General features: G+C 41.1%; 2 protein-coding genes across 2 annotated transcripts in view; one reads left to right on the top strand and one right to left on the bottom strand.

The window, feature by feature from the left end:
• Positions 1–23576, top strand: part of ngfrb (nerve growth factor receptor b) — a 34186-nt gene extending 10610 nt beyond the window's left edge. Inside the window, exons 3-6 of the mRNA XM_083994169.1 lie at positions 2107–2463; positions 15403–15613; positions 17290–17450; positions 19590–23576. Of these exons, the coding sequence (XP_083850295.1) occupies positions 2107–2463; positions 15403–15613; positions 17290–17450; positions 19590–19933 (1073 nt within the window). The 3' untranslated portion in view covers positions 19934–23576. The remainder of the gene's footprint in view (positions 1–2106; positions 2464–15402; positions 15614–17289; positions 17451–19589) is intronic.
• LOC311002539 (alpha-tectorin-like) overlaps positions 20499–26046 on the bottom strand; it is a gene marked incomplete at its 3' end in the record, with an annotated part of 29233 nt that continues 23685 nt past the window's right edge. The window contains exons 23-24 of the mRNA XM_083993933.1: positions 20657–20821; positions 20499–20564 (exon numbers count right to left, since the gene is read on the bottom strand). Coding sequence (XP_083850059.1) covers positions 20499–20564; positions 20657–20821 — 231 coding nt within the window. The remainder of the gene's footprint in view (positions 20565–20656; positions 20822–26046) is intronic.

Genomic DNA, 26046 nt, shown 5'->3' with positions numbered 1-26046 from the left:
GGGGGGGGGCAGTGTGACTGGACACTAACAGGTCCACGTAAGAGTGAAGGACGTCAGTGTCTAATTCTGACGACATGATTTTTAAACTGGGAAGTTTTTAGTCTTAAACTTCCCAGTTGAAGACAGAATTGATTCGTCTTCTCAAATGACTCGTTCTCTGCTCACGGTACTTTTCATCCGTCCATCTGTCTCCGTCTCGCTATCAGTGTCCATCTTTCCTTATCTGTTTGAATCTCAGCATCGTCGGAGCGTTCGTCGTGGTTGGTGGGCTCGTGACGCAGACTGAAAACTTGATATGCTGTGAGATACTGAGCAGTGAAAGGGCTTCATGAAGACTGCATGCCAAAAGATCCCTCTAATACCACACACAGTTTAGATGAGCTGTGTTTGATTCAAGAATTAAGCAATTTACAATAAATTTACAATTAATTTTGATTGATTGATAGTTTTTTAAACCCAACCCCAACTCAAAGATTTGTTTAATTTAGTTCAGTAAAGAACTAAAATAACATGCATCCATTTTTTTTAATTCAGATTTCTTTACATATGAACTATTTACTGATTTCCTATGATTTGTCTTCTATGATAATAGATTGAATATCTTTAGGTTTGTAAAGTTTGTTGGACATGACGACAAGGGGGACGTCACTTTAGGCTTAGCTTTCCTTTGGTTGTAGCAGTAAAGTGTTTAGTTTAGTAAACTAAACTTGGAAGTTTAGTTAAGTTATGTTAAGTTAAGTGTCAGCGAAAGAAACTTCTTTACCAGCAGTAAACAGAAACTCCAAGGAAGAGATGACATCTGGAGCTCAGTTGTAGTAAGAGTCTGAATAAAATTAAAACCTTTCATCACATACTTTACTACACAGAAAAGCAACAAATCCTCACAAGTGAGAAGCTTGAACTCTTTCTGTCAGTTGTGTAATTGATTGATCGATTATGTTTCAACAGTACTTTACACTGGCTTAACGCAAAAATAAATAAAAGGTGCGTCGGAAAGAATTTGCTTGTCAACAATTTAGATAGCAGAGATTTTGAGGTCGTACTATCCCACCTCCCTATCTCTCTCTCTCTCTGACACACACACACGCACACACACACACACACACACACACACACACACACACACACACACACACACACACACACACACACACACTGCTCTTACAAATGGGTCTGTTGCATAATTTATTGTGTTTCCCAGTTCTCTATCCAGCTGAAATACAATTCCATAAAACATGCAATATTGATTGTGTGCTCTGCAGATATATCTGTCCTAGGAAATCTTGCAGGTATACAAACTATTTATGCAACACATGTAATGTGTGTATGTAAAAAATATAACCTGGAAATAGAGTTTCTATATATTTCTCTGGTGTTTTTTGGTCCAAAGTAACATCTCTACAGTTACACATCTTGTTATATGTCTGATCTTACTCTTATACATTTAAAAATAAAGAGACAAATCTGTCAAACTGACAATACAGCACAAGGGACATGTTAACACAGAGATTCATTTCAAAATACACTCTTGACCTTTGATTTTAGCTGTGGTATTTTGGCTGAGGTTTGCAGCAGCCTGGAGGTGGAATTTGAACAGTGGTAGTCAAAAATATATAGTGTGGCATCAAATCAAAGTCGGCTTTGAAAGTAAATAAAAAATGCTTTAAAGTTAATTCTGTATTTGACAAGTAGCCAGTGAATGGAGACCAGAACGTGATATTTTTCTGCAAGATTCCCCTCAAGAGACAGAACTGACTGACCTCTGAGAAAAGGAAGTGACTTACAAAACTCATGAGGACGTGATAAGATTAAGAACATGCAAAATTGTCTTGAGAGTTGAATATGGAGGGGAGAAACTGTAAAACCATTTTGTGTAAAATTAGAAAATTGATAAATTTGATGTTCCGAGTGCATGCAGCCACTTCATGTGGATCCAACCTGTGGACACAAGATGAATGGGTTTCAAGGGACACTTAAAATGATTTACTCTTTATGTGTAATAGCATCAAAAAGAAGAAGAGTTTTCTGTCACAAAATGAAAATGGAGTGGATTTGTGCTTTTGTCAACACAGACACTGTCTTACAGATTCATTCCTTCTCTTTCAGGTGAAACTTTCTCTGAAAACCCCAGTCACACAGAGACATGTCAGCCCTGCACAAGATGCACAGGTCTCTTCCGCATGGAGACGCCTTGCACGGACTCCAACGATGCCATCTGTGTGTGCGACTACGGCTACTACCTGAACGGACTCTCTCAGATGTGCGAACCCTGCACCAAATGTCCCGAAGGCGAGGGCATGCTGTTCAGCTGTGAGCTGGACCACGACACCGTGTGTGAGGAGTGCAACGGGGACACGTACTCGGACCAGGAAAGTTCTCGGGAGCCCTGCATCCCCTGCGCCATCTGTGATGAAGGGGACGAGCTGCAGCCCTGCACGTCTATCAGTGACACCGTTTGTCAAGGTAAGATGATTAGGCTGCATGCAAAGACATGGGCAGATGCAGGGCCGTTGATAGGAATTCTGGGCCCCCTTAAAGAATACTAAAGTGGGCCCCTAACCACTAACTTTTCCAGTTTTTTTTCCTAGACTACGTATGTATTATCATTTTTTATTTAGCCTACTTTGTTTTGATGCTAATGCAGCATTACTATGAGTATTAGTCAGAGTCTTATGCAGAATACAGTCAATACAAAGATTAGACTACTGGGTTTTTTGTGGGCCCTACTGGGCGCTGGGCCCCTAGAGTTATCATCACCTTTCTTCCCTATCCACCTTTTTCCGAACGTCAAAAACGTAAGCCTGTTTTGCCGGTTTTGCTCTTCCGGTGGAATTTTATGTTTACGTTTCCATGGTTTCGGTAGTCGCGGTAAATGCATGGATTTCTTTTCTTTTTTTTCTTCAATGAAAATCTGTAAAAGGCATGGATCATCACAGCAGCTTTTAACAATGGATATCACACAAATTGACATCCGTGTTAAAAGTCAGCGTTAATAGATCCATGCGTTTACCGCAACTATGACAACGACTGAAAACCATGGAAACGTGAAAGTAAAATTCCACCAAACCGGCAAAACTGGAAGCCGGTTTTGACCATAGATGACGTTCGGAAACTTGTGGATACAACGGCCCTGGGCAGATGACAAATGTCAAGTTATATGGACATGGATTTGCTAGCTTTGGACAGCTGAGGGAAGCTCCTGGTTGTAATTTCATATTAATGAGAATGGTATTGATGTTTTTATATAACAAGAAATCAAATAACCATATTTCCTGAAAATGTAATCCAATTCCATCCACAAGCATTTAGCTGCCAAGTAGCCCACTGTGTAATATATATATAAGGGTCCGATTATGGCTGACAAATACCACTCACAGGGAGTTCTGTGGGTAAAGAGCAACAGGGATATTAGTTCTGATGAATCACATTGTTGATGAGTTTTACAGATGTCATTTTTAATGAACTGAGCACCCTGAATGAAACAGTGTTCTCCTTCATTGTGTGAGTTGACAGCAGAAATCTCAGAGATGGATATCGCTCTGCTCCTTTTGGCGAACTCTCTACATGAAAATACTGTAGGTTATTAAGTTCAGAATGTTTAAAGCTGAAAATGTGACATAAATAATACATTCATGAGATTGTTTTACCCGTGGTTAGTAAGAAAAAAAAAAGAATTCTGAGAAACTCATGTAAGACAATTAATCTGCTTGTTTTGGGGAGATTTATTTTTCAGCTATTTAGCAAATGGCTGTGGGATGACCCTATCTAAACACTGGGCAAGTTTATCATGAACTTCTATGCAGAGGCAGTAAAGTTGAATGATGGGGTGCATTACCCAGGGTCACTGTGGACTGAATAGAGTCAATGTGAGCACAGATTGGCTGTCCAGCACTGAGCGGACAGTGGGACCCACTGGACGTCCACATTGTCCATCACATAATCACATCATCTCAGCGCGACACTCTAGACATTGTTAACCCGTCGACCTAAATGCCACGCCAAAGGTTGACTCATTGTCTTCACCGACTCATCCCATCCAAAGACACAAAGACCACACTCTTTCTATGCTGAGGGTTTACAAAGAGGTCATATCTCGGAGACGGGGCTCTGAATTTCTTTTATATCATCGCACCCTGTGGGTATCACACTTCAAATCACAAATTCCATATGACTGCAGTCACTGCTCATTCCAATGACCTGATGCCGCACAGATTAAATCAACGCTTTTGTGAGATGACAATAAAAGGAGTCTGTTGATCAGCCATGCCGTCTGTTGGGCCAGCGGTTTGAAGGATGTTGTTATCACAGTGGTGAAGACAGAGCCAGTCTCCGGCTAAAGGGAGTCTTTTGTGCCTCTCCCACGATCCTGTTTGGCCTGCGAGGGAATTCTGTCCAGCCCATGGGGCTACTTGACGGAACAAGTAATGAGTGCAACAGATAGTAAAACTTATGTCGATTTGTGCTGAGTATTTTTTCTGATTACTTGATTACTTTGGGTTGTGGATTTAAATTACAGTGGATGATTTGAGCTGTTCTTTGACTATTTTTTGGAATTACACAAAGATTTCCACCATATCAGCTGTGGTTTGATGTTGAGGTTATGATCAATGATTCATCAGAAATTTTGGTTTAGGTATGTATATGTATATATACGTATATATGTGTGTGCGTATATATGTGTGTGCACAACCTTTTTGCAATACAATGTTGATTCTAGTTTTCCGTGTGAAAGGTCGTGTGAGGGCTCATGATTTAAACGCATTACTAAGTTACATTACCTGTAACTGTTTGTCATCTTACTATGAGGTAAATGAAGGCCTGAGGGCTTTGTTATAAACAGAAAATGAAATGTAGGTGTGGTAGGTTTGGAGATGTTTGAAATGATAGTGAAACAGTGAAAGGGAGTATGTGGAAGAGGTTTAGTTTGAATCAGATCCTTCTGATATGATTGGATTGTTAAACGTCACTTAGCAAATACAGCAGAGCAAAACCACAAGATGCGATAAGGACTACAAAAGAGGAAAATGTATTTTTAATATCACTGTCCCTGAGGGTACATTTGCAGTCTGACTAATTACCTTTGCTATTATATGTGGCATTTTAAAAAAGTGGAAATTGAAGACGTCAGCCTGGCAGAGTGATTAAAACTTGTAGTGTGAGCTAATGCAACAGACTACAGTATATTAATAAATTGCCCGGCGTCTGCTCATCTTTGAGAGAACCAGGGAAAATACCACAGACAAAGATGGTTATTTGATAACCAGAAGTGGACACAACATATTGATGTTACAGTGAGTGCCCCCATGAAAAAAACAACATCTTCCATTGAGGATGATACTTTAATGCAGCTTGATTCAACTTGTGGTCTGAGAGAGAAGTGTGGTGGAAGATGATTCACCCCGAAATCAAGATATAAGGAACCAGAACTCCAATACTAAAACCTCATTTAGATAACTAACACGGTATATTTCATGATTAATGTGAATTAGCTTCGTTTCCAGGCATGGTGGCTCACAGTCCATTGTGTATGGGCTTCATCATCGTATGTTGTTCCTCGCTCTAACCCAATCATGTGCTCTTTATTTCTAATGTAATCTAACGAAGCACAAGCGTTATCAGCACTTACAAATCTGTAGTGCTGCCAGACGTACGTATCCATTAGTGTGGTGGAGTCAGACGACACAGGCCCAAAGGCTAAACACAGTCAGGAGGGTGGAGGGAGAGAGAGAGGAACACACAGAAGGCCACTGCTTGTGAAAAGACAAGTCGTAACTTGAGACATTGGAGACATAGTTAAGCTGAAGACAGAAGGACCAGGACATCACTTTGACTATACTGGTGGTTATTTTTGGAGGGAAACCTGGATTTACTGTTGTTACTCTTTAGATTATATTTGAGTTTAGACCAGAGGTGAAATGTACTTTGTGACAGTTTAACCCCTTCTACATGTGTGGACACAAGCCTAGCTGATATGTGGGGTGAAAATCCAATTTCCCTTCACTTTTCCAAAGGGATTTGTAGTTTGTTTTGAGTCTTACCAGATGAAAAACTCTCTCTCCATCTTTCTCTAATGATAAAACATGTTAATACCGACCAGACTTTGTTAGGCTAGACCCACAGAGTTGAGGGACCCAAGGCAAGATGCTTATCTTAAGAAGTGTGATATGACTTCCACTCTTATGCAGGCCGCCAAGCAAGGTCAGAGGTCGAAGGTCACGGCATGTGGGCTTGTATGTGGAGAGGGTCTTAGTGGAAAGTTAGGGTTTCCCCTGGGGAGGTGTACTGAACAACATGGCATAATCCTCACAATCCTCTCATGGGTCACATCAAGAGGGGGGCAAGTGAAGTTGGCCGAAAATAGTGCTGTCATTAACTACCCTTCAAAGTGGTATCAAGTGTTATCATGTATCCTTTAAGACGGACCAATGACACAGTGGTTGGTTAAGGTTAGGGTTGGGGTTACCTTAGGTTAGGGTAGCCATAATTTATCCCTATCAGAGATGGAGGGGGTTTGGTTTTGAAAGTTAATTCCTGAGAGATTGTTTGTGAATGCCTTTCGTAAGCCGTTTGTAAGATTGAGCTGTCATGGTTAGTCATGGTTAGAGTTGAATGAGCAATGCTTGATTTTGACTGATAGGGTTAGGTTAGGTTGTTCGTATCATTAGGATTTGGCTATGAGCCCTTAAGGCTGGAAGTCGGGGCTTTTGCTCCATGACCCTGTATCTCCATAAGATTGCACCCAGGATCAACTGCACATATGTGGGGTGACCTACTGCCCAAAGCCTGGGTTTCTGCTTCTCTGGCAGTAGGGGCAATAGGTTGTGTCATGCAGGAAACATGCAATTGTGTTATTCATGCACATACACGCACAAAACGGTGCTTCACAGGAACATTCGAGTATGAGTCACGAAGCGCGCACACAAAACCGCGTATGAGCACAGGCCCTGATATGCAAGCACATGATGAAATCAACAGGATGACTTATTGAATATCACAGATCTGAGGACAGCATATGGGAGGATGAAGGTCGAATGGGAGGGGAGGAGAGGAAACAAGAGGGGAGGGCATGGCGACTGGGCCAAGTGCATTTGGTTATTGAACTGATAGGTGAGTAGGAGGAGGGAGCTGTTTCCTTCCTGAGTTTGGTTGACCTTAACGATTGACAGGCTGCCCTCCAGAAATCAGAAAGCCTAATCTGCTAACTAGCCCCATGCAGCACTCAGGGGGCCAAGTCAATCCAGACTGAAGAGAGGCAACGAGGGAGGGAAAACAGGGAAGGGATAGAGGGAGAGAGGGGAGATGGGAATGTCTGAGGTTTTCTGTTCACATGAAGAGATTTGTGCATGGGGAATGGACAATTCACTAAACCCTGTCCCCTTAGTTTGCTATGCCTGGTAAGCTCTCTCTTCAACCATATAGAAGCTATAAAATGACAAGAGCGACATATTTATTAGAATTGTTAAACTGTCAGATTTGGTCAGCTATAGCTAGTTAGCCAATTTAGCTAATTGTTAAAGCAGAAGTAAGCGATCCGGTGGTTTTGGCTAACTTCCTGTCAGCCGATGGAGTTAGCAGTCCCCGCCCTCGTCCCTACGTCACCACATTCACGCGCATCCCTTGGCTGCACACACAGAGAGGACCGCCCCTTTATGCCGTTCTCTCTCCTCATTGGATAAAGGTTGTAGGATACAAGGAAAGTTTTCTCCTTGGCTTACAGCAGAGCAGAGTGACTGACAGACCCGTGTTTCAGACCAAACACTCTATAGAAGTGATTTCTGGCGGAAGATAGAACTATTTAAGACTTATATTAACACAAACATTCCGCTTACTTCTGCTTTAACTCTATAAATTGGTTTAAAACGCCATCCTTGGCTCACTTTTTAATGCAGGGCGAGGTTACTTGACAGATAGCATTTCCAGTTGATTCAGAGTAGACATAAATGTAGTTAAAGGTTTAATCAACTTTACAACTCTGCTCTTGCATCCTCTCTAAACTCCTTAAATGTCAGGTATTGCTTTTTGAAGAGCCCCCAGGCTTTCTGGCATATGACCGGCCGTCTGTGGTTGCTCTGCTGTGACTGGACAATCACTTAATGTGGGTGGAGCTTAGTAAATGGTCGATTCCTGCAAGTCTCTCAAGCGGGAGACAAATGAGGAAAACGATAAAGGGCAGAATGCCATCGACATTCCTGATTTCCTGCGTCCGAAGCATCACCACATCAATAGTTGTGAAGAATCCTCAACCCCAGACTGACTCAACAATTCACCGTCTTTGTATTGCACAGTCACTCATTGTGTCACTATAGCTTGGTTTCCACACATCCACTGACTTATATCTCTACTGACTTGGACTGTAGGGCCACAGTTGACCTTCTCTCTTTAACCCTTGTGCTCCCTGCCCCACACAGAGTGAGCATTGTCGTGATGAAGGAAGTTTTAAAGTCGACTGTGTCTCTTACTGTGCTGCTAAACATGAATCGACCTCTTGTGGCCATGACTCAGTCTCCTGAAGTTGCCCGCTATCCCCCAAGAATTTGCCCTCCGAGGTTCCAGGGGGAAATTTTCGGAGCTGATTTGGCATGAGTGGGGTCCAAGGGTGACCACAACACTTGCGCTTTCGCTCGTGCCGTTCATTCATTGCCAGAACTTTTCCGTAGTAAGTCAAGGTTTTGTCCTCATGAGGATTTACAGCATGCGTTGGGGGAATTGTGACCTCGCCAAGCCAAGGCTTTTTCTCTCTCTCAGATATTTATCTTCTTATCTATCATAGCTGCCCGGAGCTGAATTACTACTCTGTGGCTTTAAAATAGGGAATTTCATGGACTTGTGTGTTACTGGTTTATTTGTTGCGTTGTTTCTGTCACAGTGAAAGCTGCTTTTGTACTTTTCTGAAATTCATGTCTTTCAACTGATAATAAGTCCATAAATTAAGATTGTATTATTTGATTGTTTGATTGTGGCTGACATTTGGTTTGTCTATAAACGTTATTAATAAAGGGTGCGTTACTAGAAAGTGGAGCCCAAAATTGAAACCATAAAAGTAGAACAAGGGGGAAGGAAGGGAACATAGAGCAGCAGCGAGGAGAGTGATGGAGGAAGCAGGAGAGCAGAGAGAACAGATGCTGAGAACGCGGCCTGGTCGATAAAAGCGATGGAGTTACTCCTCTGCACTCTCGTGTTTCTCTGGTTGACCTCTACGAGTGCTGATCATATTCTGCCGCAGCACACACACACACACACACACACACACACACACACACACACACATGCACAGAGACGCACAAGTGCACACACATGCACCCTGCACAGATTCACCAACCATGTGTACACATTCAGGGGTGTGTTCAGTCCGGAGCACGTGGACAGAAGAATGAGATGGTTCGAATGCTGCTCAGCAGAACAGGGGCAGCAGCATTCTTCAGCGCTCACTTGTTCTTGTTGTAGCAACATGAAAGCAATAAAAACACTCATCACTGGTGAAGACGCTCCAGTTTTTGTTGGGCAGGTCTTGGCAGCGGTCTCAGGTGTAATGACATATAATAAAGAAAACACAACTTACTGGCGTCGGTAGCTCCTCCTTCCCTTTTGGTTTGAATTCAAAGTGAATGGTGTGTTGAAGCAGCAACAACACCTGTTTGCCAGAGGTTGGAATAACGAGTTTAACTCAGGTGTGGCTGCTGCAGAGAAGCCCACACGCACACACTTTGAACACAGATAACACACACGCTCCCACTGTATACATAAACACTTGTGCGAGGGAACAGAGCGACAGCAGCGTTCTTTCTATATAATTACTCATTTGATGCTGGCAAGTGCACATGCAGCCAGATTTCCAGTCGCAAGTTAATTATTTACAGACAAACCACCCAGGAAGGAGGGTTCCGGTAATTTCACTAACAACCAAACAATGTTGAACAATAAAGGCAATAAATGGTTTGTTCAGAGGAGCTGACTGAACCTATAATTTTGACATCTCTATGCCTTTGAGTTTTTATGAATTTAATGACAAGCTATTACCACATTTTGACCAGGGAGGTAAGAACATGTCCTAAAGTCTGCACTCTTACAGGCTGAGACTCACATAATGCTACAGTCTGGGTGTAGGTAAGGATTATTGGTCTTATTAATACTTTTATTTTTATGATAGAAGAACAATGGCTATCATTGTTTCTAAGAGACCGAAGTAATGACTTCAAACGAATAGTAAAATAATAATTTAAAAGACAATACAGATGTGGACACAGGAAAAAATGGCAATTGTGTTTCTTCCTTTTGAACATGACATTTCCAGATACTGAAGCTATATTTTAAATGTCTTATGTTTGATTTTCTAAATGGTCATGTGTTGAACATGACATTTCCATATACTGAGGCTTTCTATAAAATATCTCAGTGTCTTATTTTTGACTTTCAAAATGATCATAAATTGATACTTTCCATTAATATGCTCTCCAGAAACTGAAAATCAGTGGATCTCCTACTATTTACCTGTAGCATAGTCATTTCTCCCTATTTGAATCAGCTGCTATATTTTTGTATTTGACATTTTGATACATGGATAATGTCATTTGTTGTGTTCTCTTATCCTTGAATTGGGCCATGGTCCGAGGCTGTAGGCTACTATGAGAGCATCATTGCTGAGCTGATCATTAAAACGTCTTGACATGATGACTCTCTGAGAGCATTGGTGTAGTAACCACTGAGCTGTGGAAACCAGCTGAGCTCAGCAGGGGGAGGTGACCCTGCTGAGGCCAGACCATCTGATGGAAGAGGTTGAGCAAGTGGTTCAGTAAAGGCACTTAGGGCCCTGGTTCAGCTGTTAGTTACAGAGGGAGAGTACAGCAATGATACAGAGATGTGGGGAGAAAATGGATGGATGGTTAACAACAACAACAACAACAACAGTATAAAATGTTTGACAAAAATGATAGAGAAAGGTGGTTAGGTGAGTAAGAGAGAAAAAGTGCCGTCCACCTGACAGAGAGACTGATTGACCGAATGAAAGCCTGAAAGCTTGAGGCACAATGGATGGAGTGAGGATTGACAGATAAAGAGATGGGGAGGGGGCATTTGTGCTGGACAAAGAGGATCTCTGTCAATGAATGGTGTCTGATTTCGAGTATGTTTGTGTTGATGCGGGGGTCAAGGCAGACAAGCCGTGGTAGTGACGGTGCAGTGTATATGTGTTTGTGTTTGTCTATGGGGGGATAGGGAAGAGGATAGAAAGGAATTTGATATGTTCCAGTGTGTCAATAGCATCCTGTCTGTGTTTCGTGGGCATTTTGTTCACAGACATACATCCTATGGAATTTTTTATTAAAGCTTCTCCACCCATCTAACAGTGCACATGCTGCGTTAGCCTGGTAGCCTTGGGCTGCTAGCCTAAAAACTGAGATGAGGAGCCGTCTGCAAAGGTCTGGTAAACCTCTGTTTTGTTTTTCAAATTGATAATGTTTAACCTTGTTTTCAACCCCAGTGACATCACTTGAGGTGATTTCTCAGATCTCACCAACACCACCTTCTTTCACAAAAGGCCTTATACAGTCAGGTTCATGTTTGAAGTTACACCGAATTTGATGTGTAAAATCATTGGGGTTCAACTAGGTTTTGTCAGGATGAAAAAGCAGGAAAACTGACATTGCGTGTTCGTTTATTCCAAGAGAGGACAAACAATGACGTTCCGGTTAACTATTTATTAAATTGGATCATCAAAGGAATCAGATACAAAAAACTCTCCTGTTCAGGAAATCGCAGTCTGCAAGCAGTTAGCTGCAACCACCATCCCAAGAGAGCCAGAATTCTCTGTCTTCTGCCATTTGCATCTGGCCAAGACAAAGGCGTTACATTGGTTTTTAATATTTCGCACTATGTGTGTGTAATTAACTCTTATTGGTCAAAAACAGGTGGGGAGTGGCTGTGGTTTAGACTTAGCCCTCCCTTCGTTGGTGCCCTCTGGCTGGCACAGGCTGGTCCCATCTTCCCAGCACACAAACCTCTGGGCCTGAAACACAACAAACCCTCCCTACACTGACATAACTCTCCACCCAGGTGTCTGAGGGGTCAGGGCAGATAATACAGACCATTAAAACTCTTCCTCACAATGCTTCATCCTCTCATCCTCTCCTCCCTTCGGCCTTGGAGATGTTTTGCTTTCACTGTGGCTCTGTGTGCTCTCAACTTTGCCTCTGAATGATCAAACAGGTTACTGGTACTCATTGCATTATATTATAACTCAATGGGTTAGTCAAAAATATAAGACACAATAGGTTAGTTAAAACATGAGACTAAACTTCCTACTACTTAAAGTGAATGCATAAACAGGTACATAAAGGCAGATGTTTCACACCACGCAGGATTAACTTGTTTAAATGGGTAAAATGAGTAAGTGCTCAATCTAATAAAACAATCATCAGTGAGATATATTCAGTGTTGATCAGTAATGTCAAAGTGGAGAATATATGTTCAGTGTTAGTTCTGGTGATGAGGTAACTGTGTGCAGCTTTGCAGTCTCCAGTGTAGAGACACAGGTTCAGCTTTATCTCATCAGTCAGTAAAACATTGGTGTTCTGTTTTATTTATTAATCAGTAAGGCACAATATCAACTTCAGTTAGTAAAAGGCAAACATTCAGTGTTAAGGCAGTTTTCACCCTAACAGTTTGTCAAAGTAAAGATTTAGTGACACTTGATCTTCCGACTACTGCAGAAGATGAGGCTGCAACAAGATAACATAGTGAAAAAATATCACCAGTCACTGCAAACAAGGAAGAATAATGCAATGGCCAGTTGTAACTGCGTTGCTGTGGAGATTAAAGGTTGCTTAAAGGGATAGTTCACCCAAAATTCAAATTTCACTTAATATCTACTCACCCTCATGTCAACTAAGGGTTGAGAGAAGTTTCAGAGTCATCCGTGCCTTTTTGGAGTTACAGTGGGGCTCCGCGCAGCACTGCATTGCCATATGACGGCTGCAAACGAGGCTCACTTTTCACCAAAAAACAACCAAATACCTCCATAGTGCTCGTCTGTAATGTCCCTCACTGCCGGTGTCACACCTGCAGAGCCGTGAACTGAGACACTGGGAGCTTCCGCTACAAACAAGCTTAAAACATAGACTTATTTAATTTTTTTCAGAACAATTTCTCATGTCGGGGCTTCAATACAAGAGGGACATTACAGACGAGCACTATGGAGGTATTTGGAGGTTTTTTGGTGTGTCTTTTTAGACGAAGAAAAGTGAGCCCTGTTTGCGACTGTCATATGGACATGCAGTGCTGCGCCGAGCCCCGCTGTAACTCCAAAAAGGCACGGAGGACTTTGAAACTTCTCCCAACCCTTAGTCGACATGAGGGTGAGTAGAAAATGAGTGACATTTGAATTTTGGGTGAACTATCCCTTTAATAACAATACATAAGCTGGCTAACATCCAAAGTTAACAAACAAGCAGCAACACAAATCGGGAAGTGTCCCATCAAAGAATATTGGCACAGTGTAGTGGATAACCCTGTTTGGCAACATGTTTCCTCTTAGACCTCAGTGTCATCTGACACCAACATTAGCGTTTCAGTGAGGAAAAAAATCAATGGCTTTAGGTTAATGATTAACAATAATTGACATACAGCATAATAACTTGACAGGATGTTCAGTATATTGGTGCCGGCGTTAAATACTTATCACATCCTCCTTTAGCTAAATGGCCCAAAGTAGCTGTGCATCCGTCAAAATAAACATTCATTAAAAATGTTGTTGACTCATTAGTGAAAAATGGCCACCTTGCACTCAGCAACTCTCCTGGGCTATTTAAAGGCTATTTAAATCAAGGGGATGACTTCCTGTTGATGTGAGTAACTGTAAGCAAGTGACAGGCGAGGATAGGTTTCCACATCCGCGGTGGAGGAGCGAACAGGTCTGTTCAGCGTTAATGGCTGGAAGGAGGCGGGAAAGAGGATGGACTAACTTGCTTTTTTCCTGGTTAATGGCTGCCTGGGGAGTAGGGGAAGTGACCAAGAGATGTGTCCTGTGATGTGTGTGTGGGAGTACTGGTTGTGTGTGTGGGCAGCATTAGAGTCATTTATGGTTACGATGGCTGTGGTGGATAGGATGAAAAAAAAGGGACAGGAGCTTGATGATAGGGTAGACAGGGTCTGTCTCAGTGTCACATTTGCAGCATCTTGATCTGAAGGGTATCAAATAATCTATTACACGCCTCTCCATCTGTTGCTCTGGATAGCGCGGGGAAACCTCTGGAGGACTTTATGTCTGATCTTATGTCCAAGATAGAAATGTCCTCTACCCTGTTAAAGGGATAGTTCACCCTCATCAAAATTGAAATTTCACTCATTATCTACTTGCCCTCATGTGGACTAAGGGCTGGGAGAAGTTTCAGAGTTCCATGCTGCTCGTATGTAATGTCCGTCTTGTATTGAAGCCCCGAAATGCGAAATTGTCCCAAAAAAAATTAAAGGGATAGTTCACCCTACAGTAGAATGATATTTCGCTCATTATCTACTCACCCTCATGTTGACTAAGGGCTGGAAGAATTATCAGAGTCCACCGTCCCTTCTCTGAGTTACAGGGGGTCTTGGCGTAGCAGTGCATTTCAATGCAACGGTTGCAAAGGGACACCAGAGCTCTTCGTAAAAAAACACACACAAAAAAACATCCAAATACCTCCATGATGCTCGTATGTAATGTCCGTCTTGTGCTGAAGCCCCAAATTGCGTAATTGTCCCGAAAAAAATTAAATAAGTCCACATTCCAAGAATGTTTGTAGCATTAGCTCCTAGTGTTTGTTGTCCGGTCTTCCGCTGCCAGCGCGCATGCGCAAGGTTCGCACTGAGACCGACTCGAGTCTCAGTCGGTCTCACTTCTCCCAGCCCTTAAGTGAAATTTCAATTTTGGGTGAACTATCCCTTTAAGATGGTTTTATGTAGTGAGCTTGCACAAAATGCACAAATGGTTTTTGGGTGTACAGCGTTACTTCATTTCCAGCCACAGCAAGAAGCTATTATTAGGTAAAACAAAAACAAAAAAAGTAAAAGATAAAGTTACAGACTAACTGGTGAAAATACTTAACAGTGTAGGATATTTGTTTGTGTCTGTTGCTGGTAAGTAGTTGGTCGAGACCAAAACTGTGATAAAAGACAAATAACCTAAGGAGGCTAGAAACATGTTGGTGACATTTCTGATTATGTGTCCAATCTCATCAATTGGATACATAATCAGAAACTGTTCTTGAACAAGTTCACCATTGTGTGTTTACAATTAGTTTCAACTCCGCTTAAAAACTGTGAATGAGGCTTTTATTGATTGATTGATTTATTTATTGTACATTGAATACCAGTGCTTAGGGTGTTACTTTGTTTTAATCTCGATTTCTCTGCATGAATATTTCTCCTTCACAGTACACGACATCACTACGCCATACGATTTCTTCTCACCGACCTATGAAGACCCTCTGTCCGAGGGCCCCACAGACAGCAGCAGCAGCACCACCACCAACGGGGATTCCAAGGAACCGCTCTATCCGGGTCTGAACGACAAACTCATTCCCATCTACTGCTCCATCCTGGCAGCCGTGGTGGTTGGCCTCGTGGCGTTCATTATCTTCAAGAAGTAAGGACACAAGAGAAACAAAATTTGAAAATGATGCATTTTGATTCTTGACAACCCCAAAGGGCATGACAGTAACAGTGATGTATTGTTGGGTTTCCCTTTTTAGGTTGTAGGTGGAAATTAATTCTTAAAATGCTTCAGCCAGCCTTATAATCACAAATGTCTGTAACTGACCTAATATTTTTTCAGTCAGAGAAAACTTCAGAAAATAGCTTCTTCTGATCTGGGGGATAGTTCAAATCCATTTAGAAACAGTCCTTCCTTAGCAATCTCTGAGCAGATGAAAATTCAGTTTTCTTTGGCAACCAACACTGAGAGGAAGAAAAGGTGGTGTTGGAAATGTCAACAGTGGAGTCTACGTGGCCTGTCCTAGACTGTAATTAGAGTAAAGTCATGGATACACAGTGGGATTCAAACGTCTGAGACCCGTCACATTTTTGGACCTCACTGTGTATGCATTTTTTCTTCATCGTCTGTTGACCCCTCAGGGAAGCGAGGAGAAAAGGCATCTGATGCTTATTACAAATGCATATGAACAACAAAACTCAATCAGATTTAGAATTTCCATAGTTTCATATTTAATGAAATCATCTGCTGCTTTTCTGGATGAGAGCACACTGTCCTGTGGGCCACAGTATGGCCTCATTCCTCTTTTCTTCTCTTTATGTCTACACAGACACCCTGCTGTTTACTGCTTAAATATTGAACATACAATATGTTTATCTGACTGTGTTGTATGGCATGGAAAGTGTAACATGTCTAAACATTCAAACACAGAAGCATAGTGTGATAGACCAGAGGATAACTGTTGGGCAAACACTGGAAGTATTTCACCAATTGGCTGTGAATGTCTCTCTGAATATCTCTAAACTAACTTACTATGTAGTGAAGTGTGAGGAGGAGGGAATTTGAATACCAATATCCACATCAAAGTCTAAGGAGCTTGTCACAGTAAAATGTGATTTAACTTCCGTAGTTTTAATGATAGTGTAATTACGCCATCTTCGTTAACCACAATCCATCATAAAAAGACACACCTGCTGAGTGTTGATATAATAATGTTGAATAATGCCAGATCATGCAAAAGAATGCAGAATGTATTGTTTTTCATTTAGATTTTAGTGCATATGTTGCATGACGTGCAGGGCTCATGCTATGGCTGCAGATACTGTAGAGTTAACAATAGCATCAATGCAGCTCAGCAATGGCAGTCACCATGCACACGCAACACAGGCAGTATGAATATTTATTTTCTCAGGTGTCATCGGGTGTATCTAATGAGTGTGTTGTACGCTGTGCTAATATTTGTGATATTTGGCCATGTAGATAAAACTTGAGTTGATTCATTATCATATAGTTCTTGGGAACAGTTTGTTCAGCAGGTGACCACAGTGGAGCATTTAGCAGCAGTGAGTGAAAATGAATGTTAATTTTGCTTGGTATCGACCGGAGGCAAATAAGGAGGCTGGAACTGTTTGCGTACAAGTTTACCATATCACATGCTAATATTCCAGCGCTGTGTACACAGCTTACTTCTGCTCAAAGTCAGTCATTGTGCCTTAAAATACATATAAAGTACTTGAATAACTAATACAGTCTGATCGCCCGTTGTTTTTGATCAGGCAGGTTTTTTTTTTCTGAACTGTGTTTTTTTCCTCTCACTCATTTGTATTCAGGTGGAACAGCTGTAAGCAAAACAAGCAAGGAGCCAACAACTGCACAGTTAACCAGAACCAGACGCCCTCACCTGAGGGGGAGAAGCTGCACAGCGACAGCGGCATCTCTGTGGACAGCCAGAGTCTGCAGGAGCAGCAGGGCCAGACTCAGGCACAGACAGGTAACACATTAACACCTGCAACATCACACAGGCCACTCCCCGAACACCAACACACAGCCTCATTTATCAAACTAATGTACTTTAAAGGGATAGTTCAACATTTTGGCAAATTGGCCCATTGCCATAATCGCTATAGTCATAGCAGTAGGTTCATTACCTTTAATTGTAGGTGTAAGCTATTTTCAGTACGGCGGAGCGCAGCAGCTGGCTGCTCAGAGCTACGCTATGGAGGCTAATGGAATTTCTTGGTTTCCCTCATTAAACTCATCAAATTCAACATCCCAAAACTCCACAGCGCTTTTGTAGACAAGTTGTGACCTGCACAACTACCACGCTATGAGATAATGACGGAACGATACGAAACGGAGCCGTTTTCGAGGTAAATACAGGGTAAATACGGAGACTGCTTGCTGAAAAACTGTCCCTGAACGCAACGCGCATCAGCGGTTTTGTATGTATTTACCTCGAAAACGGCTCCGTTTCGTATCGTTCCGTCATTATCTCATAGCGTGGTGGTTGTGCAGCTCACAACTTGTCTACAAAAGCGCTGTGGAGTTTTGGGATTTTGTATTTGATGAGTTTGATGAGGGAAACCAAGAAATTCCCTTAGCCTCCATAGCGTAGCTCTGAGCAGCCTGCTGCTGCGCTCCGCTGTACTAAAAATAGCTTACACCTACAATTAAAGGTAACGAACCTACTGCTAAGACTATAGCAATTATGGCAATGGGCCAATTTGCCAAAATGTTGAACTATCCCTTTAAGTGGGTGTCAGTGCTTTTCAGTGTTTGTCCAGCACTCAATTCCCTGGTAATGAGTTTTTTCCCCCTTCTTCATAATTTAAGTCTGATTGATTCAAACCTGAATTTTGGGTTTTCTGTGAATGTGAGCTGTACTGCCAGTGTGAACTGTTGGCTGCACCCTAAACTGTCCCACCATGTCAGTCAGTAGAAAAGACGTTACTGTATCTGATAAGCAAACAAGGATTGCAACAAGTTGCAACACTGACAGAGCAACAGAGTTTGTTCTTTGGCAGCACATGCTTCTGGGAATTTCCAATCCTGGCCCGACAAACCAGTTTGAGAGAATTTAGCACTTTTAAAGCTGTATAATACATAAATATAGGGTACTGTAAGGTTTAGGGTTATGGGCTGTGGAGGCTCCAGAAAGAAGTATTCAATCAGCCATTTCCTGTCTGAACAGTATCTTAAAGTGGTCATCTGTGGTTTTTATGATATTTTGGAGCAAAATTTGTTTTCGACAGATAGTGTGGCCAAAGCTAAAATTTTCTAAAACGCTAAAATGGAGATTTCAGATAAGGCTCAACATACTGCAAATAGAACAACATACAGCTCAAATAATTTTAGTTAGTTAGTTTCTTGTCATTATAATCTATACAATAAATTAATTTATGAGTTTATCTAGCTGGATTTATTCTAACATTATCACTAATCTTTATCTCTCTGATATATAAGTATATACATATATAGATTTATTCTAACATATTATCATTCATCTTTATCTCTCTATATAGTCATATAAGACATACAAACACATACATTCATACATACAAAGACAAACTGAAGGTAACACCAACAGAGCAACAAATAAACGAAGTGGGTAAATACCCAAATAAATAATAATAAGCACCTTGTGGTGGAGTCTAAGGAGCTTGTCACAGTAAAATGTGTTTTAACTTCCGTAGTTTTAATGATAGTGTAATTACGCCATCTTCGTTAACCACAATCCATCATAAAAAGACACACCTACTGAGTGTTGATATAATAATATTGAAAAATGCCAGATCATGCAAAAGAATGCAGAATGTCTTGGTTTTCATTTAGATTTTAGTGCATATGTTGCATGACGTGCAGGGCTCATGCTATGGCTGCAGATCCTCATTCCTGTACATACTGAAAATAATTTATTTGTACTTCTTTTTCAACTGGATTATGTTTGGACATTCTTTTAACCCCACATTCAAACTGTTCCATAGTTCAATTCCACAGATAGGAACACAAAAGCTCCTTCTTATTGTGCGTACAGTATATTCTGGCTTTTGAAATTAAATTTCCCCTTAAATTACAACCCCCCTTCCCTTTCAATGAATCATTTTTGAATGTTGTTCTTTTCCCTCTGCAGTGGTGACCATGGATGAGGAGCCCTGCTTGCTCCTTCCTCTTCACACCAGAGAGCGAGTGGAGAAGCTGCTGTTCAGGGGCAACGAGGGAGACGACTGCGACCACATGGACGACAGCGACTGGTGCAACCTGGCGGGGCTCCTGGGCTACGAGGAGGAGCGGATCGCCACCTTCCGGCAGGAGGAGCATCCCGTCCGTGCGCTGCTGTCCGACTGGGCCAGCAAGGACTGCGCCAGCATCGACACGCTGTGCACGGCGCTGCGCAAGATCAACCGTGACGACATCGCCCAGAGTCTTGTGCTCAGCCCCAGCGCTGCCAAGCCGACCGCCACCTCTGTCGTGTGACCCACTGAACAGAGAGAAAACCACCTGGACCTTAATCTTAAAATTACTTCCACGGCCACACACACACGACCCACATCATTCATGCTATAACCGCTTTAAGCTATCCCCTCATGAAGCCAGCAGTCACAGCCATTGCCATGAAAAATGCCCATGTTAATCAATGATTCAGACAGGAAGATGCCAGAAACACAAACTGAATGAATATCAACTTCCTGAATCAAATCAATTAGTCATTTTCCACTTGATTTGACATCGAGCTGACCGTTTTATTTGACTTTAATAACCACGGAGCAGCAGTGGGCTTTGAACTGAAGTTAAAGTGCATACATGGCTCTTGATCTTGATCCTCTACATCTTTATTCTTCCCTCTTACACAAGTCAGTCCGTCAGTGTGGCCCTTACTTATAGCCTTCATAAGCCAGTGTTGTACCTCTATGTTACTTTTCAAACCTATGCTACCAAAGAGGAGTAGATGTCTCCAGACCATACCTGACAAGCCACATTATTTACATGCCATGTTAGACTTTTTGAATTTAAGTTGACAAATGGCTTGTGTTTGTGTGCGTTACTGCTGCCGGATGAGGCCTGCATACCACAGACTCAGAATCTGGATCTTTGCAAATGTGACAATCTGAGGAAAGATGCTTGGATGGATTTCAAATGAACCTGTTCACATTCAACAACAAAACTAAACACAAAACTAAAGCAAAGTTGAGCTATTACCTTTGTGTTACGTTCAAGACACGGGGCTCCAGCACATGTGGACTTAATCTCGATGTTGGCTTTGTCTTTGAAGTGGTTCAGGTTTTCGATGAACTGTTGGCCGGTCTTGGGGCAGATCACTGACTGAGGCAGCATGAGACTCCAGTCGATGTGCTCACAGTCTGTCTGGGTAACACAGGAGCTCCCACACACACTCCTTCATACTGACCCACAGAAGGGAACTCAAGTCACCCAGTAACAACCATGTATTCCTTATGTACATAAGAAGACAAGTGCACACATAGAGACATGCACATACCATACATACATACATACAAAGCACACATAGACCTGCAGCCATGCATGCATGTACTACACACACATACATACACACACACACACACACACACACAACACAACATGTATGTATTTACATTCTTGATTAACGTAGAAGACACAGACAAATGTCAGATCCTGCCATATACTGTATGGAGCAGTCTTATGAGGGCGACCACGTACTGTTTAATCTCACTGTTAGTAGAAAACATAAGGTAACACTGTGTCTTTCAAATATGTCTAATAATTGTATAATTTGCAATGTGCACTATAGATGGTGAAATGCTACATTAACAGTAAACAGCATGCAGAAACTAGCAACTCATTGTCAAGCCAGTGTACAACTTCCAATACAAAACAAATGACCAGGATGCAAAGCAAAAACCCAGGGGTTTTCTATCTTTTTTTGCTTCATTTCTCAGGGTATCTTGAATGATTGTGTTACATTACATCAATATAACACGTAATATTTCACACACCATACAGTAAGTGAACAACCAAGAATAGTTCATTGTATTCATCCAAAGCAGTGATTCTTGCGACTGACAATCCTTCAAACAGATGAACAAGACAGGGGAAACGGGACAGAGAAAAAAAGACATAGGGTGTCTTGTTTCCTCATTGTTTGCAACAATGGCTGCTGGATAAAAGGCAAGTCAGTGGAGACATAAGTCAAGGGATGTAGGATGAATTCAGGCCAAATAAAAGCAGAGTCGTTTTGGATTACTTCAATGTAAAGGCGAAACCCAGGAATCTGCATTTTGTATTAGTCAGCTTGTTTATGCATAGGAAGGCATTCCTCTGGCATTATGTGTTTTTTTTTTGTTTTGTTTTTTTTTACTTTGTGTTGTGTTGCACCTATTTGTCAAAATGCTTCAACATTGTAATTATGGCATGATTATTGTGCTGCCAACTGGTGAAAGATATAGGACCTAGTTTTTTTTTGTTTACTGTCTGTTTGCGGGGGAAAATGTGAAGGAGCAAATAGTTTACTGTGTTAAACCTATATCACCAACTTCATCTGTTACTCTTGGGTACAGATTGTACATTGTTACTAACCATTAGCATACTGAGCATCATGCTGTAGTGTTACTTTAAATGAAGGTATTCTCCCTCTACTCTCTATGGGTTGTTGTATTTTAATTCCAAATCAACCCTTGTATTACGTTGTCCTAGATTGTAGCACTTACAAGTGTCATTATGTTCGTCCATTTTGCATCACAAGTGCCTGGGAACTATTTCAGGCGTCTGCTGATGTTGTATAATTTCTGTTCGTTTTTGTAAGTATATCTTCTTAAGTTTTTTTTTATATTGTAAAAAAAAAAGTAATTTTCCTGTTTTTATCTTAGTCAATGCTCGGACGGCGCCACTGTTCAATATGTGAATGGGACTTTGTTACAATATCAGTGCTGTCCTAGTAAAGGGCAAAGGGAAAGGACCTTTGTGAGGTGCAATTAGCAGATTATTTACCATCATGCGTATTAAGAGTGTCAATAAGGCTGGACATAAATAGGGAAAGTTAAAAAAAGAAAGAAAAAGATTTAAATACCCAATCAGAACTGAATAACACATCAGGTGTAGATAAGAAACACTCGCTGACTCTTTTTCTGATTGATGTCGGCCCATAAGAAGATTGGTCTGACTCTGATCAATGAAGCTCCATCCAGCTGCTTAGCTCAGCATGACTGAAAACAGGAGGAAGCTGTTTGCTTGGCTCTGTCAAAAGGTATTAAAATATAAAAATCTGTCTAATAGCACCTTTAAATCGAATAAAAATAAAATAAATAAAAAGCTGGTACTAGACTATTTATGCGGTTACCTTTGATTGCTATCTGTTTCCAGTCTTTGCTATCAATCAGCAATTTCCCAAAATGTCATGACTACATCTTCTACTATACATCTACATCAAAAACATCTGAGCGGAAATGTCAAAGCATTGCAACAGTTAGTTTGAAATATAGAAGCTGCACCGTAGACAGCTCTGCAGTATACAACCGATTTCATGAGGTGTGTTTCCGCCAAGAGGTTTTGACTTGAGGAACATGTTGCGTGTCGAGTAGAAGCTAAAAGAATGTTCTTAGTTGCCTGAAGTTGGCTGAAAATATTTGCACCAGCAAAGCTTTTAAGTTCTAATCTGTGAATTACATCTTCCTGGGTCACAGCTATTAATGTTTAAACTAATATGACCAAATCAGAACGAGTTATCAAAAGGTTGCACAAAATTGTCTTAAAATGACTTTGCTTTGATTCATTGATAAGTTTGTTTATTACTAGAAAGAAGCCAGAGGGAAACATTTTCGCCTTTTACACCTATTTTGGTTTGATCCATCTCCACAGAACAACCTTCCAGATTTAAACTGATCGGAAATTGAATTGAACAGGCATCCCAACTGAATTAACAATGTGATGGTGTAGCCTATATGGTGGTGGGAGGTTGGAGAGGAGGAGCTACGAGACATTGCAGGATGAGTTTAGGAAAAAAAAGCCCCGGTAATGTAGCTCATATTGACCACTAGACTGACTGTGCACCAGGACTGAATTGTACAGAGAAATACTGAATGTTTCTTGTATACTAATACATTTACTGTACTATACTTAATGTGAATTTGCAAAATTCCTACAGCAGACAAGCAGTAAAACCACTAATAAAGCTCTTAAATGCACTTATGCCCTGTATTGATCCAGCAATGCACACACAAACCTACGAGAGCTTGCACTTGTTTCCACAGTAACCTAAACCTATAAACAAACAAGAATGCACATTGGTATAAAAGCCATGTTGCAATATTAGGAATTGGTATAGATTAGATCATAATGATACATAATATTTTAATACTTTTTATTATGACATGCTATTTAATTATTCAGTTCACTGTGTTGCTTTAGCAAATGGGAAGAAAAAGGAGGTATTATGAAAAGTGTCGCAAAAAGTGTTGCAAAAATATTCAATAATTAGATTAAAATGAACTCCAATAAGTGTGGACAAAATGAATGGTGAAACATTTCACAGTAGTTTTGATCATGTCTTAACCTATGTTGCAATTTATTAGTTCATTCATATATTTTTCACAAGTTTTTCATTGATTAATTATTCCTTGCATGCTCCTGCACGGTCCCAGTTTGGTCTTGGAGCAAAGCCTGGATTCTTTTGTATTCTGCCCTCAGGAAGGAGGAGGCCTGTGCATTTTCCTCAAGCGCCATCATAAAGTCCTTCTGACATGTAATCCAAGCCAAATGAGACAGACTGATTACTGGAGGCTTCAACAGTTGCAGCACCAGGAGCTGGAAGAGGGAAGGGGGCAGTGGAAATGGGGCAGTGTAGGATGTCTTAGTGCATCATTGGTTTCATCAAACTGACTGCATGAGTTATGGCAGTGTGTGTGGTCAGCGTAGCAAAGGCAACACAACACTATCATAATACTGCAGATACCAACAACCTGTCAACAAAATTAGACTTAGTGTGGTGAGTGATATGGCAAAGTAATGGTGCGTGAAATGACACATGTTATCACATAGGTTCCCACTGGTCTCATATTTTTATGTCACTGTGAGCTTAACACGGTGGCAGTGTTAAAAGTGTGAAAATATTATGATAGATTATTATCACATAAATCATGGTTGAAGGGTGAATTAGGGTTTTCCCTGTGGAAATGATACACGCGCTTGAGAAATTGTGAAGGACATCTACAGATTCTACAGGAGATAAGTTAAGACAGCACAGATAGGCCATGTTTATTGAATGGATTTATACGGTACTTACTTACACCAAGGTCTCCTACTGCACCGGGGCTTCAGTGGTGTCCCTGTTTTGGATAAAAGCATCTGTCAAATAATATTAATGTATAGTACAATGTGGCATTTAACAACAAATTACACACATTAAATTGTCAAGAAAATCATTAAAGAAGTCAGTGCTGAGACCTGTGCTCCCAGTCTAATTAAACTTGATGTAATTAACCAACCAGGCCTTAACCTGCCTGCAGCTCCTGACCGGATCTGGTTTTGCTTATTCAGATCAGAAATGGCATCAACAGGTTCTGACCCAGTCCGGGTGCATCGGATCAGTTTCTAAGTGAACCGAGGTCCAAATGGAAAACACATTCCCCAGCTAACTGCTGCTAACCTCCAGTGAGTCATTAGTGAGGAATGTTTGATGTGTGAAGGGAACCATGTGTGCAAGAGTGACATGTGGTCGTGAAAGAGGATAGGCCATGTTGGGTTTGGGTGACCAGGTTTGGCTGCATGTTTAAGAAAGTGAGAGAAAAAAGAAGTTGTGCTCACAAAAAGTAATAAGTGACTCCAGTTGTCGACATCACTTAAAATCAGTGTTTATGTGTGAATAGAAAATTTACAGTATCTCTAACACTTCATGAAATCTGCCTCCTCGTGTGGGTCAGAGTGAAAATTTAGTCTACATGAATATTTCAACAAGATATATTTTCATGTTAGTTCAATCACAATACAGATTGAAGTATTTAAATTATTAGCAGAAAGCTAAATTGATGATTTTTAAATAAATCAATTTTATTTTAAAGGCAGAATCTGAAAGGTAAAGGTATTTTATAACACATTACAACAAAAAAGAAAATAGTTATGCAGAATTCATAAAACAAATACTGCCAAATATCCAACTCGATTTTAGGAGAAAAATAATCGGTGATGATTTGTGTCTACTGTTCAGTTAATTTAGCTAATTTACAACAAGTTATGGTCAAGTTTATGACTCACGGACAGTGTGGTCTCAGAATAACATGTTTACTCACTTGACAAATCACCACTGGGACAAGGTGAGAACAAGGAAACAGGACTCCCCAAGGACTGTCCAGAAATGTGAGGTTGTGAAACCGTTGCCATAAAAAGACCTTTCCACAGGTCTAAGGCAGAATAACACAGTGACACATATAATCACACTTCACGTCTCAGAGGAAGTGAAGCCCTGGTTTAATTAGGATGGAGAAACCGAAGGTGAAATATCTTGATACCACTCTCACTTACTGTATGTCTGGTAATTTTGATGCTACAGTCAACACAATACAAATACTGGAAAGGGGAAACAGCTCTCAATAGCTCACAAT

The sequence above is a fragment of the Trachurus trachurus genome, assembly GCF_905171665.1.
Source record: "Trachurus trachurus genome assembly, chromosome: 19".
Taxonomy (NCBI): domain Eukaryota; kingdom Metazoa; phylum Chordata; class Actinopteri; order Carangiformes; family Carangidae; genus Trachurus; species Trachurus trachurus.
Note: the sequence above shows the minus strand (reverse complement) of the source record. Positions and strands in the feature narration are given on the sequence as shown.